The sequence below is a fragment of the Nilaparvata lugens genome, chromosome 1, assembly GCF_014356525.2.
Source record: "Nilaparvata lugens isolate BPH chromosome 1, ASM1435652v1, whole genome shotgun sequence".
In the NCBI taxonomy this organism is placed as follows: Eukaryota; Metazoa; Arthropoda; class Insecta; order Hemiptera; family Delphacidae; genus Nilaparvata; species Nilaparvata lugens.
In genome coordinates, this window is record NC_052504.1 from 83295357 (window position 1) to 83311373 (window position 16017).

A 16017-nucleotide genomic window follows, 5' to 3' on the forward strand; every position below is an offset into this window, starting at 1 on the left:
GTTATAATATCATATGGCTTTAACCTTCTGATTGAATGTACCGTATTGGACAGATCTACAAATGAAACTGGACTTCATAGTTTTTTCATGTAGGTACTGGTTGTTACTATCAACAATAAGACTGCTTTCTCACGCAGTTTGCTGTGTTGAATAAATTTCAAGTTTCATAAATAAAAAAAATTCAGTAAAGAAGCTTTCAGGACTAATTCTTTCAAACTTTGTTAGTTTTACATTATGTGTGGTAATTGGAATTCTTGATAACTAATTGCTGATTCTTAGTAGAATCTAGAGGCAATTAAGATAGTGGAGGTGAAAAGAATTTCCTAACTCATTCGGCAGAAAGATGAGCTGGCTGCTGTTTCTACTCCTTATTGTTTTGGGTAAGTTTTTGCTACTGCAAATATTGACAGCATTCAATTTGGATTTTCGTTAAATAATAATTACGGTATTAATTCATTAGCATTTGAATAAATGCAATTTCTCATTAATTCCCATCTGGAAAATTAATTCCCGATTGTACCAACTGAATATTGCTATCCTGAAGAATTTGAAAAATAAAATTAAGAAGCATTTTCATTTAATCAGAAAATACTTGTTTCTCACTAAGCACCCTAAAAAAATGTGAACTTAATACTCTTATTCTTTTTCTAGTATCTCTTATATTTAGTTACACTTTTACTTAGTATCTCTTATTCTTTTCAATGCTTGATGTGTGAGCTGAATATTTAAAAAAATAAAAGTTCTAAATAGAAAAACATCAATTCTTCTTGAACTTGCAAGCTTTCTATGAAATTAAAACAAAAAAAAATCCATCTTGAAGATTACATATTTCACAAAATTATATTATGAATTTTAAACAATCTGAGGCGAGTGCAAAACCTAGCTTTGAACAAAAACATCAAATTCAATAACATTATAATGCAACTTATTCAAATGTAAGGGAATTACAAAAAAATAGGATACACATTCTTTCCAAATAAATATTTAAGAACAGTGTAGGTAGTAGCTTTGATTATGGATACGTTAAGTATCCATAATCAAAGCTAGTAGCAGAGAAAACTTCTATAATTGCTGAATTCTGTGGTAGTAGCTAGTAGGCATGCATGTAAAACAAATAAAAAACGATACGGTATGCAAATTTATGGCTTTCCTGAAATTATTTCAGTCGAACCATCAAACCAATTGACAAAAAATAAACTTATAGGCTAATAGAAATTCTTGTCTCCCTAATGATAATCATATCTTGTACCGTGAATACATTTCTTTCATTTCCACAGATTTCTACTATTCGCCAGTATTGGCTACGGTATCAGTGTCGCCAATTATTGATCCGAGAAATTTGAATATTGGAAAAAGTGAAAAGTTCAACAGAATATCTCTGAGTGACAGAGAATCATGCTGCAGTTTTCAAGATCTGATAAATGGGCCGTCATCTGCCAATTTGGACAAACTGCGGAGTATTATGGCGCAGCGCAATGTTAGCGCATACATTATCTCCAATTCAGATGATCATCAGGTAAAGTAGCACCAGAATAAATATATAACTCTCGTAATCCACGTATTCTAGTAATGTTCCTCTAACTAGAATTGCTGTAATCTATAATCAGATTGAATGGTATAAATTATAGCACTTGTACAACTTTATAAAACAGGTCCCAGACAGGCTATGTTCTATAGGGAGGGTCACGTTATAATATCAGTATATATTAATACGTTATAATGGCAGTATTTGATTAACATTGGTGTTGATATTCTTGTCTATCATTCGAAAAAGGAGATAATGCTATCCTTTTCCAACTCCGCGTCGTTGTCAGATGGTTTTTCAACAATGTAGAAATATAATTGACAAAATATTTCATGGTGAAATGAATGTGAATTGTCAGTTTCACATAATTTTTCTGAGCCACACTAAAGTTTCAATGCACTTGAAGACATCATCATCATCATCAGTGGTATTTTTATTTTCATCATCATTAATGATGATGTCTTAAGTTGCCAATAGCTAAGGAGCTAAATAATACACCAGCAAGACGGCTACAATCTAGGAGGTATCTGAGATTAGAAGATCAGAATGGTCAGGATATTGGAACAATTTGTAAGGCAAGGCGGTCCTCCTCATCAGTAAAGAATAAACACCTAATTGAGGATCCAAATGGAGAGGTGCCAGGGACACTGCTTGGCCGCCGGCAGTGGTGCTGTTTGAACAGGTTCCGGACATCTACTGGAAGATGCGCCCAGTCTCTTGCCTTATGGGGCTTTACACCTGACCCATACTGTGAATGTGGCGAGATACAGACAATGGAGCACTTGGTTTCAAACTGCCATCTGTTCCCATGTGAGGGAGGATTGCAGGAGGTGCATGCGGCAAGTGATATGGGGCTTAAATGGATCGAAGGAGTATTACAGAGAATTGACATTTGAGGCAGACCCATAGAGGCCATTCCAAAATATGCAGTAATACTGCATATTATAGCATACTGTCCTTCAATGTACATCTTTGATGTAATTTCTGTTTTGTATTTTTCAATTATGACAAGTCACTTCTGACGCTTCTTCATGCTGGCCCATAAAGCATTAGCTTATATATATATGATGTCTTCAGTGCATTGAAACTGTAGTTTGGCTCAGAAAAATTATGTGGAACTGACGATAATATCGCTCTTATTTCACCTTATTAATATGGAAAAATTCCACAATATCTCTGTTGCTCATAGTGTAGATTTTGTCAAAAATAGTTTGTCTCAATAAAATCATATTGTTGAATCATCATTGAATAATAATATATTTTCTTGGTTAATAAAATATTATTTTAAGCAAGAATGAACTGTTGATATTACATCAGATATAGGCTACCACTGGTATCAGCTACCTTCTATAAAAGGCAATTATTGTGTAATATTGTATTTTTAAATTGTCTTGATGAAATAAACATCTATTCTCTATAATTCTAAGGCAGTGGTGAGGCAGAGAATCGGCAACGTTTTCTCCTATCTTTCTCCAGTGCCATTATAACGTGGACCTCACTATAGAGATCATGTCACCATTCCACTACTTTTGTAGTAAAAGCATGCCTGCTCTTGAATTAGTACATAACTTTTACCTACTATAGTAGTTAAATCCTGCATTCAGTTAAATTAAAGGACTGGTACAACTTTGTCTAACAGGCCGCAGGCAGGCTATGTATCTAAAGTGAGGTCCACGTTATATTGGCAGTGTTCGATTAGCAACGGTATTGCTATCCTCCTCTATCATTCAACAAAGCTGATAGCATTATCTCTCTCTCTCTCTTCGCTCAGTTGCCAGATCGTCTTTTAACAATGTAGAATTAATAATTAATTAACAAGATATTAATTTAATCTCAATTATAAAAATTATCTCAAAGCAGAGAAAGGTCGAGAGACAATACTATGTTATTTTAGTTATTAATTGCTTGCGTTATTGCATGCAATCAATAGTTTAATAGTGCATAAAAATTGCATTCAATGAGGCATGCAATTAATAGTCCACACAGCTGATTTTTAACCAAGTTACATTGAGATTGAATTGCATGCGTCATGGCATGCAATTTATAATCCACTCGACAGCTGATTTATGATGAATAATTCTATAGTCTGATTTTTACTCTAATTTTGGCGTATGAGGGAGGCTCCTTTTCCTTTTATATTACCCTTGAAATTCAAAATTTCCAAAAACCTTGTATATACGTCGACGCGCAATTTAAAAAGGAACATACCTGTCAAATTTCATGAAAATCTATTGCTGCATTTCGCCGTAAATGCACAACATATCCTATTATATTAAGCGAGCAATTTCTGTATATATGTATATACATATTTATATGGTTATGTGGTTATATTATGGTTATATGGGTATATGGGTATATGGATATTCAACGGATCTCGAAAATGGCTCTAACGATTTTCACAAAATTTGGAACAAAGTAGGTTTATGATATGAAGATTCGATTGCACTAGGTCTCAACCCTTGGATAACTCGCCGAAGGACATTAAAAGGATGAATACGTCCTTGGAAAAACAGTTGGAAATTTTGTCGTCTGTTGATACCGTAATGGAAGAGAGTGAACGAGTGCATGTGTGTGGGATCATCCAGCTAATCTCACGAGAAGAAAAATTCAGCAAGAGAAACTTATTTTCGTTTATTTCTCTTTTTTTTAGAAAACGTGTTTACTTGTCCAAAATAGTAACTAGATGCTGTTAGTGACATAGTATATTAACAAATATTGTAGCAAACATAGTATATCATTCTAAATCGAATTTATAGTATATCTATTTGTAATTGATGATGTGTTTGTTTTTTGAAGTGTGAATAAATTGTTATTTTGATGAGTGATAGTAGCTTAAAATTTATAGTATAAATTTGAAAAGGGACAGTTTTGGGCATAAGCCTGTTGTGCCTCCTCATATAACTGTCAAAATAATTTTACGACTGAGAAAATGAATAAATAAATATAAACTATAAATTCAATCTTTCGTTACAAATTTTCTATGCTTTTACACTCCAGAGCAAAGCTCGGTCCCCCGATATTAAACTTTAAACATGAAGAGAAACGCAAAACCTTTGAATTGAATCTTAGACCTCACTTCGCTCGGTCAATAATTGATTATTTTAAACGAGAATGGACCGTCAAATATTACATCAATGAACCTGTATCAGCTACCGTCTATAGAAGGCATTGACAAGACTGAGGATCGGCAACGTTGTTCTCCTATCTTTCTCCACTGCTATTATAACGTGGACCTCACTATAGTATTCATATTCCTGATTCTACATGGTTTTCTAAATAATTTTCAGAGTGAATACTTGGCAACAGCTGACCGACGCCTGGCTTTCCTGACTGGGTTTACGGGCAGCAACGCAGAGGCTGTGGTGACGCTGCAGAAGGCTGCACTCTGGACCGACAGCCGCTATCACATCCAAGCTGACAGTCAGATCGACTGCAACTGGCTGCTCATGAAGGATGGCAATGACGGCGTGAGTCTTCCTTTACTATCAATTAATAGATGATAAATTAAATCAAATTTAAAAACGTTTATTCTCCCAAAATAGTTACAACAAAGTTGACATAGGACTGATTAGTAACTGATAATGAATTATTCCATATTATGCTAAAATACATCATTACCATAAAAGTAATACCATAGATAAACAATATCGTAAGTAGATATCCCATGGTATAGGGCGTTTATTATTTATTATTATTATTTTCAGCAGGAACTAGCTGAAAAACAAACACATGCTTCTATCGTCATTCACAGGCTCACAAGCGCACAAGTCTGAGGCGTGAGGTTCATATATGGACATATGAATTTTGCTTTTCTGGTTTCTCCATATTTTTCTTCTTTTACTAATTTGAGTAATTGACTTTTGCATAAATTTTTATCAAGTAAACCTAATTTCGAGATGACTTTTCATTTTTGTTCTCAATTCTGTTGATAGACTCCAACCATCGAGCAATGGCTTGCTGCTGAACTGAAGCCTTTGGATAATGTATCAGCAGATCCTCGGATACTTTCTGCCGGCGAATGGAAGCGTTTGAGTTCTTATCTAGGTAAGTTAATAAAAGAAAACTTTTTGATAGTACAGCTTCAGTCTTAAAACCCTTCTAGTAGTATCATCAATAAGAAATTGAATTCATAAGTAATTTCCATTTGAATTGAAAGTATGCATAATCTATGCTACAACATCCTTTTTCAATTTCGTCAATTTCATCGTCTTCATTATGCTAATCTAGTCTCCTATAGACTATCATTTTATTTGTCTTAATATTCAATTTTAAACATAGGGCCTACTCTTATAATTTAGTATTATTGTACTCATGGATTAAACATTGTAGTATATATTGATCTTAATAACACTTTTTCTTGATAATCCATTTTTAAACGTGTTGCCTCTTTGTTGCAGCTCATTACCAGATCAACATGCTTGGATTAACTGACAACCTGGTCGATATATTTTGGGAAGATAGACCTGCTCGTTCCAACTCGTCTTTAATCATCCACGATATTCGATTTGCAGGTGCGGTAATAAGGCTTCTTGAGAATAATCAAATAATAATTTTTATTATTTATAATAACAATTTGCAGTCAAATATTTGACTGCATGTCGTGTGAAATACATAGGAAAAAGTGTGTTGATAGATCGCAGTTCGGAATGGATCAAGAAACTATCACCTTTAATAATTGAAAATGAAAATGAAAAAATTCTTTATTAGGCGGAGTTAGGACTTTTAAGTCCTCTCTACCACTCAACCTCAATAATTATAATTATTTCGCTTCATATAAATATACATTGCTCGCTATTTTTTTGTTTATTGTGTATTGATTACAAAATAGTGCAATTCATAATGATATTTCATGTAACATTTAATATTCAAATTGTACTACAATTTCCTAATGTAAAAAGTAAATAAATTAATAAAATCAAATAATAATTTTTTAAATAAAATAGGCCTAATATAATAACGATTTATTATAAGTAATATAATTTATAAGTAAATTACAATAATTCCATATTCTATTTATTCGAAAGTAATGGATTAATCAGGTCACTTCTCCATGAATAAACTTTCATTATTGACCCTCAACTATAATTTGTTCCGTTGTTGAATTACAGGTGAATCATGGCAGTCAAAACTAGCAAGAATACGTGGAATAATGTCGAGTCTGTACATAGACACACTGATTGTGACAGCTTTGGACGAGATAGCATGGGCTTTGAATCTGAGAGGAGATGATATTCCTTACACTCCAGTTTTCAGATCCTACTTGATCATAAACAACTCATCAGCCACTTTGTATCTGCCTTTTGAAAGGATTACTCCGGAACTGCGCAGTCATCTTTACTCCGCTGATGATAATGTTTTGTGAGTTCTGAAAAACGTTATTCAAATAAAAAAATGAAGAAGAGCATCTCAAATTAAGTTTTCAGTAGGTTGTGCTCCATGATATGGCATTTGTGTTTAATCACACAATTTTTCTAAAATGCATTGAAAGTATTTAATCAGTCTGTATTTCCTGAACATTGGATATAATTTGATACATAATAATTGTGAGATTGAATTTGAAGTTGAGCTGGAGCAAGCGATGTGTTAACTAACATATGCAGTAAATTTTTGTCTGAACATTGGTAGTGAAATTTAAAAAAATTAAAGAACTTGAAAAATATCAAATTGTATTATGGTTTTAAATTTGAATTCTTGTACGGTCCATATGCACCATTCACGTAATAAAATAAAATAATAATACCATAGAGAAACAATAGCGTAAGTAGATATCCCATGGTATAGGGCATTTATGTCGCAACTTTTACTGTTATCTCAAGCCGATTACTGTTGATTATTGTCGAATTTAACTTTTTTGTTGGGGTGAGAGTGTATGAACGGCACAATATGAGAGACTACCAGTGTCACACAGCTTCACGGGAAAGAATTACATAAACTATCGGCTTGAGATAACAGTAAAAGTTGCGACATAAACGCCCTATACCATGGGATATCTACTTATGCTATTGTTTCTCTATGATAATACTGAGTGTAATGCCCACAAACGCCCTATACCATGGGATATCTACTTATGCTATTGTTTCTCTATGATAATACTGAGTGTAATGCCCACATAAGCTCTTAGGCTTGTGCGTGGGTAATGAGTGAGAGGGATGATGATGAGAGATGACGACTACTTTTTAGGTAGTCGGGACCGACGGTTATCGTCTCCTCCGAAAGACCGTTTAATGGTAATTTTTAAGTTTACATGAAGATATGGTCGCATATTTATATTATAATGTGTGTTATCCTGTTATGGTACATACCAACATGTCATACATACACAGTAGGACTAACGGATGGTTATTACATTTTTCAGAGTTGTTCCATACGAGCGAGTCTGGTACGATTTGGCATTGAAAACTAAATTATCCTACAGGGTTTGGCTACCATCTAGAATGGGATCTTCTAAAGGAGTCAGCTACCTCATTTATTTACTGGTAAGATACGTAAATTCAACGACATGTTGATGATAATTTTTCAACTTATGAAAAGTGAACAGTATATTTTCAGGTAATAGCCTAATGTTCCAACAATCAATAACTATATCTACTCTATTTCACCCATAGCACCGTAAGTTTTTTTCAAATTTGCCGTCGCTTTGTCTATACTCTATCTAGATTCCCACGGCAAGTAGATATACGTAATTACAAAATTACAACACAAGAAATAAAAATAATTTTACAATAAAGAAACACAATAAGGAAAAATATAAACAAAGTCCAACGTACATGGGAATAAAATTTATTGGTTGTCTCCCAGGTTGCATAAGACATGAACCTGATAGATCAAAATTCAAGGAATTGTTGATAGCATATTTGATAGATTTAGCATGCTACAGTATAAACGAGTTTACTGTAAAAAATTGAATTTTAAACAGTCACTATTTCTCTTTAGCTTTAAGTTAGTTTTTAGTTTTTGACTTTTTCATGTACATTTTTATGTATGTTTTGGAAAGAAATGAATAAATGATTGATTGATTGATATCTAGTAATGAAATTCAATCAACTATTTCAAGTCTTTTTTTCATTTATTTCAATTTTGAAGCATCCGCCGACTGTCGACTACCTATAGAAGGGGTATATGGAATTATGGATTTGTCAGTATTCTGAAACGTTGAGGATATATTCTATTGTTATGGTGCATCTCATGATGAGCATAGAATTTGTCATCAGAGTAAGCACACATGTCCAGCAATTTTCACCCTAAATTCCTCCCCAGTGCATGCCTGTAGAATTTACATGTTTTTATAATATTTCTATCACAAATAAATTTTTCCTAAGGTTCCTGAGGAGAAATTGTACTATGCACCTTCCCCGATTATCAATTTGCGAGCGATCAAAAACGACGTTGAAGCCCAAGGAATGCAAAATGCACACATAAGAGATGCCATTGCCATTTGCTACCTGTGGGCGTTGATGGAAGAAGGGGTAAGAATATGATCATCAATCTCATCTCTTGTAATAGCCAGCTATAAATTTCCATCATTTTTTGTGTAGTTGAGAAGTTGATATTGTGGTAATTATTCATATTGAATGAAAAAGACTAAGAAATTGTCAAAAAACCACTGATTTATTGATAATTAGAAAGACCGGTTTCGGTTATTACACCATTGTCAATCTCTGATAATCTCTGTTTATCAGACCGGTCTTTCTAATTATCAATAAATCAGTGGTTTTTTGACAATTTCTTAGTCTTTTTCATTCAATTTCCATCATTCATGCTAAACCGTATCAGAGCTGTATGATGATATTTTTTCAAGAAATATTCAAACCAAAGAGAAGATACACAAAAGAGGAAAGTATCAAGTCCAATATGAAACTGTTTCCTACGGCACCTGCATGGAAAATGCTGTTGATTGTCAGGTTTAAATAAAACATTCTACAAATATTGTACTCAAGCGTCAACTCCAGACAAGGAGTAAAAACAGTGTTACTTCTTCTGTGCTCCAGATCTGTCTTTTATAAAAATGCAGCATCATGTTCAAATTATCATCAAACTTATCAAAATCAAAATTATCATCCCAAAGTAATATTGAAGAGAAATTTCACTACTCTTTGTCAATCATTCCATCTATCTAAACTTATCACTAGTGGTTGGCTGGTTGCAACTTCTTCTGCTAACTATGCATTTCAAATAAACAATTATTCTCCTTGATAGCATTTTGTAAAAAATATGTTTCATTTTATGTTGTCTGCTGTGAACTTATTTTGAATAGAAAGTTTTTAGCTTACTACTGTATTGTCGAAATTAATGTGCAGTTGGCCACTGGATTTTTAATGTACTATTTGTTTTTACATTTTTTTCAACAGATGCCAATTGGTGAGAAATGGGATGAGCTGAAAGTGGCCAAAGTTCTTGAGAGACTGCGATTGCAACAGGATTTGAATCGAGGACCAAGTTTTGCGTCGATCATTGCATTCGGGAGCAACGCAGCTCTTCCCCATTACATCCCCACTCCTTCTACCACACGCAAAATCGATGACTCTAATGTACTCATGATTGACTCAGGCGGACAGTATCTAGGTAGAGTATTTAGATATTTCAATGAAGATCAATAATCAATTCTTTCATTCATGGAATTGAATAGGCCTACTTATTGAAGTAGGATAAAAAGTGATATATTTTTATTTAGGGCTACATGTTGAAGTAGTATAAAACGTAGTATCTTATATATTTTCATTTAGTAGGCCTAATACTAGCTACTAATTCATGTGGGATCACTTTCTTTTGTCTCTTCGAAAGAGACAAAATTTAATTGGATCGAAGCAGGCTCATGTGGTTAAGTTGGTCGAATTATTGCACTTTGATGTTTGATATACACTATCTTTGTCAAACAGACTATGCTTTCCATGACGAACTCATAATACCAATTGAATTTCTCAGTAGATCATTCATTTGAATAGCCTATAAAATACATGAATGAGGTTATAGGAGGGTCTTATAAAATGATAATAATAATATTTATATGACTTTTATTGGTGGGGAGTCACTCACGGAAGTTCTACCTCGCCTGAGTATAAGTATTTAAGCCGAGATCCATGAAATAATGTGATTGTACTCACAAAGCATCTAATCTCACATAGGAGCCAATTCTCGACCATTTCGATGTATAATCACTTATTGCTATAAAAAAGAATGACTAGCAGTCAGATTCTTTACAATAAATGAATTAATCACTCACTGTGACAACGGGATCAAAAAATCTGACTGCTAGTCGTTCTTTTTAATAGAAAAAAGTGATCCATTTACTTCCTTGAAGTTGTATTTCTTCATAGGTATAGAGGGTTGGTTTTTCAACACAAACAGCATCAGTCACTCTTATAAAACTCAAGAAGAGGATTCAGCTTTGTTCCTGTATCCGATTTACGAGCTGACACTTCTAGAGAAAGGGCCGTGTGTTATGCTGGACTTGAGTGTTTCAATTTCATTCCAGAGGAAATCAGGCTGTGTGGGAGCTATAGAATGTTTTTAACAAAATCGACAAAGATACTGGTTGAGATATGTCCATTACCATTGAGGAGTGCTACAATGTGAGATTAGATGCATTATTAAAAAAATGCATTTACAAGCCTCCAGCTCTGAACTTGACATGCTGCATGCCACTTTAGCTCCGCTCTATGTGGCTTCACGCAGCAAATAATAATTTTACAAAATTGCCACATGTAGGTCAGCGTGGTCAGGACAATACATATGGAGCAAACAACCTCTAATTTTTTATGTAGAAAATACATAATTATGTATAATGTAAAAATACATTTTTTATGTATAAATGTATGATTTATATAATTTGTGTTACAAAACTATTCAAAATTTGGAGTAAAGTTTAAATAATAAAGGTTTCAGCTCGGTCAATAGGGTATCTCTGAACTTCATATGAGGTTTTATCTTATTTCAATAAATTGTTTCAAAATCACTTTTCATTAATTGTCTAGAACCAATCTAAAACTATATATATCCAACACAATCATTGACTTTGTGTATCATTCACCGCAGAAGTATAAATATTAAAAATGTGAGACATGTAAAAATACCACATTAACATATTAATCTAAACGCATTATTTTCAAAGTTAGGGAAGAATGATATAATAAGCAGTTCGTGATGGAAAACAACATTGAAGAAGTAATTGGCTGGAACCGTAAGTTGTTGGAGTCTTCTAAATAAGGGCTTACAAGAGGAAGAAGGATCCACACATTCAAGAATTCGAACAGCCCTGTTTTGCATCCCTTTTCAATCTTGACCTATAATAATTGTGTTTCATTTTTGGGAATACAGACGGCACAATCGACACGACAAGAACAATTCACTTTGGGAAGCCGACCGAGTTCCAGAAAGTGGTCTACACGGCGCTGCTGAAGGGCTGCATCGATATGGCTTCCATCCACTTCCCGCGAGGCTCCACCTACCAGCAGATGGACATCATCATCAGGCGGCCGCTCTACGAGCTCGGCCTAGATTACGGCCACGGCAGCGGACATGGTGTCGGCTTCCATTTGGCTGTACATGAAGGTATCTGAAGATGCGTACAGACTTGAGCGTTACGAACACGCGCATTTCACTTTTCATACTTACATACTTCAACCTTACTGTTTCTGTACAAATACCGATATTATCAGCTCAAGTCTGTAGGCAGCTTAACAAATCTTTCTCTCTCTCTCTCTCTTGTCTGCTCTACAACCCAAGGTGGGCTTTGGCATTCTCCACCACTCTCCAACACTCATCCCTGTCAGCAGTCTTGGACTGTCATCCTCTCTACACCATTCCTGTCAAGTCCTTTCAACGCAGCTTAACATACCCAACGTAAACTAATCAAATTTTAACTTAACTACACTACACCTCAAAGAGAATCTATCCGTTGAACATTTATTTAATTTTGAAAATGTATGAAACGTCTGAAAGTATTCCTTTTATGGCATATATTATTTTGATGATAAAATAAAATATATATTTGTAGAATGAATATTTTTAATCAAATGTATAATTTCTTTAAATTAATTTGTTTTCACACAAATATTCGATCATCGCGAACAATCTATCTTTAAGCTTTTAAAAACCTAGCTGTTGGATATTTTATTCTGTAAGGTGATTACAGTATCACATTTACAAGCATGATATGTAATTTTACTAAGATCAAATTCAATTGAAAGGTCTAGCAATTCAATTAGCTTTCATATAAATCTTTAATAAAATTCTTAGAAGGATTGAATGTGGAAAGCAAATAATTGGCAGTCATTTTATAGAAACGGTATTTTTCTCAACATATAAAAATTGTTTGTCTTTTTTCTTTATGGCTATTTTTGAATATAAATGAAAATATAAATCTGAGTACCCTTTTTAAATTATTACGTCACAACATGATTCGGCTACTAATGACATTATCAAGTTGAATTGTAATTTTCAAGTCAAGTTAAAATTGTTTGATTTGACATTTGGATATTAATTTATTATAAATTAATTTTTAATTTTCAGGTTTCAACTACACTTATGATGTGAATTTCTTCGGCACACATGGTAAGTTTTATTCATTTTTGGTTTTCAGCTCTATTATGATTGTTTCGGTATTAACACCAAGGTGAAAAATTGTGTTCAATAAAATTATGAAACCATTTCGTTCATATTTAGAGGCACAAGCATCAATGCAGAAGCGATATAATCTTTCCTTACAACATTTACTCGTATATCATAGTAATAAGGCATATTCAGAATTTGTTTCTGTTGATTAAATATTAATTTTTATCTTTAGAGGTCTTATTATGATTCCCACAGGAGAGAAAATAAATAAAAAAATAGCTGTAGAATAAGATAATGCAACTTCTAATTGAGTTAACAAAATACAGAATTTTATGGAAAATGAAGCCTCCTATCTGTTTTAGAAACACAACTTTCACAAAGTTAAGACTCTATTGCAGTAAAAAATTATTCAACATATCAACAAATTATTTTTGTTTCAGAGCCAGGATACTATCAAGCTGATGAATTCGGAATGCGTTTGGAGAATGTAGTTCAAGTGGTAGAAGTCGAAAATCATTTGGTAAGCTTATAGCTCTATCTTCATTCATTTCATATTTTGGTATTTCAAACATTTAATCCTTATAAATCGATGTGAAAATCTGAAAATGACTCATAAGGAACACTCCTTGAAATTTGAAATGAGAATAAATGGTTGATATATCAGTGGAAGTAATTTAGATTAAAGGTGTGGGCTTCTATTCTCTAGCCATATTAACTGTTCAATACCAATAACTCCTCCAACAGAAAATTACTATACAGGATACTGATTATATTAGAAGATGATTTACAAAATATTTCAGATATCTTTGGAATTGACTTAATGAAATCCACAATACTTTTCACTCTCGCTAATAGGTCTGATTTTCAGTTTTAACCATTTAATATTTCAAGAAAATAATAGCAACTTTAATAAGAAATTGCACAAGCAATAATTGATATCACTTAAAATGGTAGTTTCTTTATCCATTTCGTACTGCGATGTATTAACACACTTTTTTAATGTTTTATACAACGACGTGCAGTCAATTAATAATATAAAACATTAGAACAGTGTGTCGATATCACTTATTCATTACACATGAATATTATTGTATTATTTTACATTTTATTATTTTCAATTTAGAGACAACGTAATTTTTCTGAATAATTTAATGTAAATCTTTTGTGAGTTATAATTTTTGATATTTTGTTGTAGCCGAACCAAAGGAAAAACTTCCTCACATTCAAACCAATAACACTCGTGCCTTATGAGACGAAATTGATAGATTTCAAGCAAATGGAGAAACGTCAGGTGATTTTTTTCACAATTTGCTATTTACCTTGTGATTGTTTTCATTCAAGTTGAAGTACCTTGTTATCAGTGACACTAATTATCAATAGACTAGAAATGCGTGAAATGAAAAATGCATGAAGTAAAAATATAAAGTTTCACTAAAATAAAGTGCATTTACTGAAGGACCTGGAACAGAAATCAGTTGATAATTATTACAACTTCACTGTATTTCTATTAATACTAACTTTTTGGTGTGGGGCTACTCTTATTCATCAAGAAATAAAAATTCCAAGTACCCTTATTAAAAACTTATTTAAAACATATTCAGTGAGACTCAAGTGAGAATCTCACTCCCTTGAAAATGGCATTAATGAAAACATGATGTGAATAAAAGTTTTAGATTATTTATTTCTATTAATATTGTATGTCCGTTCATTTGAAGAATAGTGTAATAGAGAACATGCACAGTGTTTTGGAATAAATAACTAGTCATCATCAACTTAGAATATTAATAAGAAAATATCAAAATATAAAAAAATCTTTTGATTTTTGTTACGTATTTCATTCATTTGTTTGTTATTTATTTTTTAAAAATATCTTCGGTGGGAAGTTTTATTGGAAGTATTACTTCTAATCAGGGATTTTGAATAAATTATTTGATTAGGGGTAAGAAATACTGAAGGTGTCCTTTGTTTTATTCTTAGATGATCTCACAACAGAGATCTAATGACTATGAATATTGATTTTTCAGATAAGGTGGCTGAATGCCTACAATAAAAGGATTCGTGACGAAGTTGGGGAAGAGATGATCAGACAAGGTCGTCACAAACTCTACAAATGGCTTGTGCAGAAAACTGATCCTGTATGCAGCGACTGAAATATTAGTATAACATAGTTTCACATCACACTAAAACATATTTATCTATTATCAGCAGTTTTCTTATCCATATCTTATTCTAATTATATAAAATTAAAACAATAAAAATATGGATCCAAATTCACACTCATTCAGGGTGTCTATGAGAATGTTCAGTTATTAAAAAGTTTAATCTTTTACCCAGTCACTAAAATCGATCTTTGAATGCCTTGATTGATTTTGTTGGAGGCAATGTGCTTCTGATAATCAAAATAATGATACTCTTCAATGTTTCTTTCCATGACGAACTGCTTGTTAATAATAGCTTTTGAATACTTAATACGACATAACAGTCTGATTTTATAAATAAAAGCTATTAGCTTCTACTTACGTTTGTGGAGCGCTTTCGTACACAGAGTGTTGAGAAAGGGCATAGTGTCCGAAAGCGTTCCACAAACGTAAGTAGAAGCTAATAACATTTATTTATGAAATCAGACTGCTATACTCTATTTAAGTATTCAATAGTGAAAAGAATGATGATGTTGCAGCTAAAAATTGCCATTAGAGCTTGACCAACTTATACGGCCTATGGCACACTCGGCCACCATTGACCTCTACCTGTCGTGCAATTCTGATGGCAAAATATCAAGAACACTCCACCAATATTACCACCAAGTAGAGAATAATTTATTCTTCCATCAAGATACAGAATCTTGATAAAAATTTGATCATAATATTATTGTTAGCTAAGGAGTGGTAAAGTTTCAATCTAACTTACTATATTATTTATAGAATTAGAAGACAGAATACTGG

General features: G+C 32.9%; 1 protein-coding gene across 1 annotated transcript; it reads left to right on the forward strand.

The window, feature by feature from the left end:
- Positions 1 to 107: 107 nt before the first annotated feature.
- On the forward strand, positions 108 to 15376 carry LOC111051356 (xaa-Pro aminopeptidase ApepP-like). The gene is made up of 14 exons (XM_039445463.1): positions 108 to 380; positions 1278 to 1516; positions 4813 to 4992; positions 5458 to 5569; positions 5923 to 6036; positions 6634 to 6883; positions 7881 to 8001; positions 8845 to 8991; positions 9874 to 10087; positions 11840 to 12073; positions 13034 to 13075; positions 13516 to 13595; positions 14271 to 14366; positions 15100 to 15376. The coding sequence occupies exons 1-14, from the start codon at positions 344 to 346 to the stop codon at positions 15223 to 15225; spliced, it is 1992 nt and encodes a 663-aa protein (XP_039301397.1). The 5' UTR covers positions 108 to 343; the 3' UTR covers positions 15226 to 15376.
- Positions 15377 to 16017: the final 641 nt, after the last annotated feature.

What these genes read in the sequence shown, in the direction of transcription:
- LOC111051356 (XM_039445463.1), top strand. Translation starts at nt 344, where the DNA reads ATGAGCTGGCTGCTGTTTCTACTCCTTATTGTTTTGG. An exon ending in TCTACTCCTTATTGTTTTGG is followed by an intron (nt 381 to 1,277) that starts GTAAGTTTTTGC and finishes TCATTTCCACAG; the next exon opens with ATTTCTACTATTCGCCAGTA. An exon ending in GGGCGTTGATGGAAGAAGGG is followed by an intron (nt 8,992 to 9,873) that starts GTAAGAATATGA and finishes TTTTTTCAACAG; the next exon opens with ATGCCAATTGGTGAGAAATG.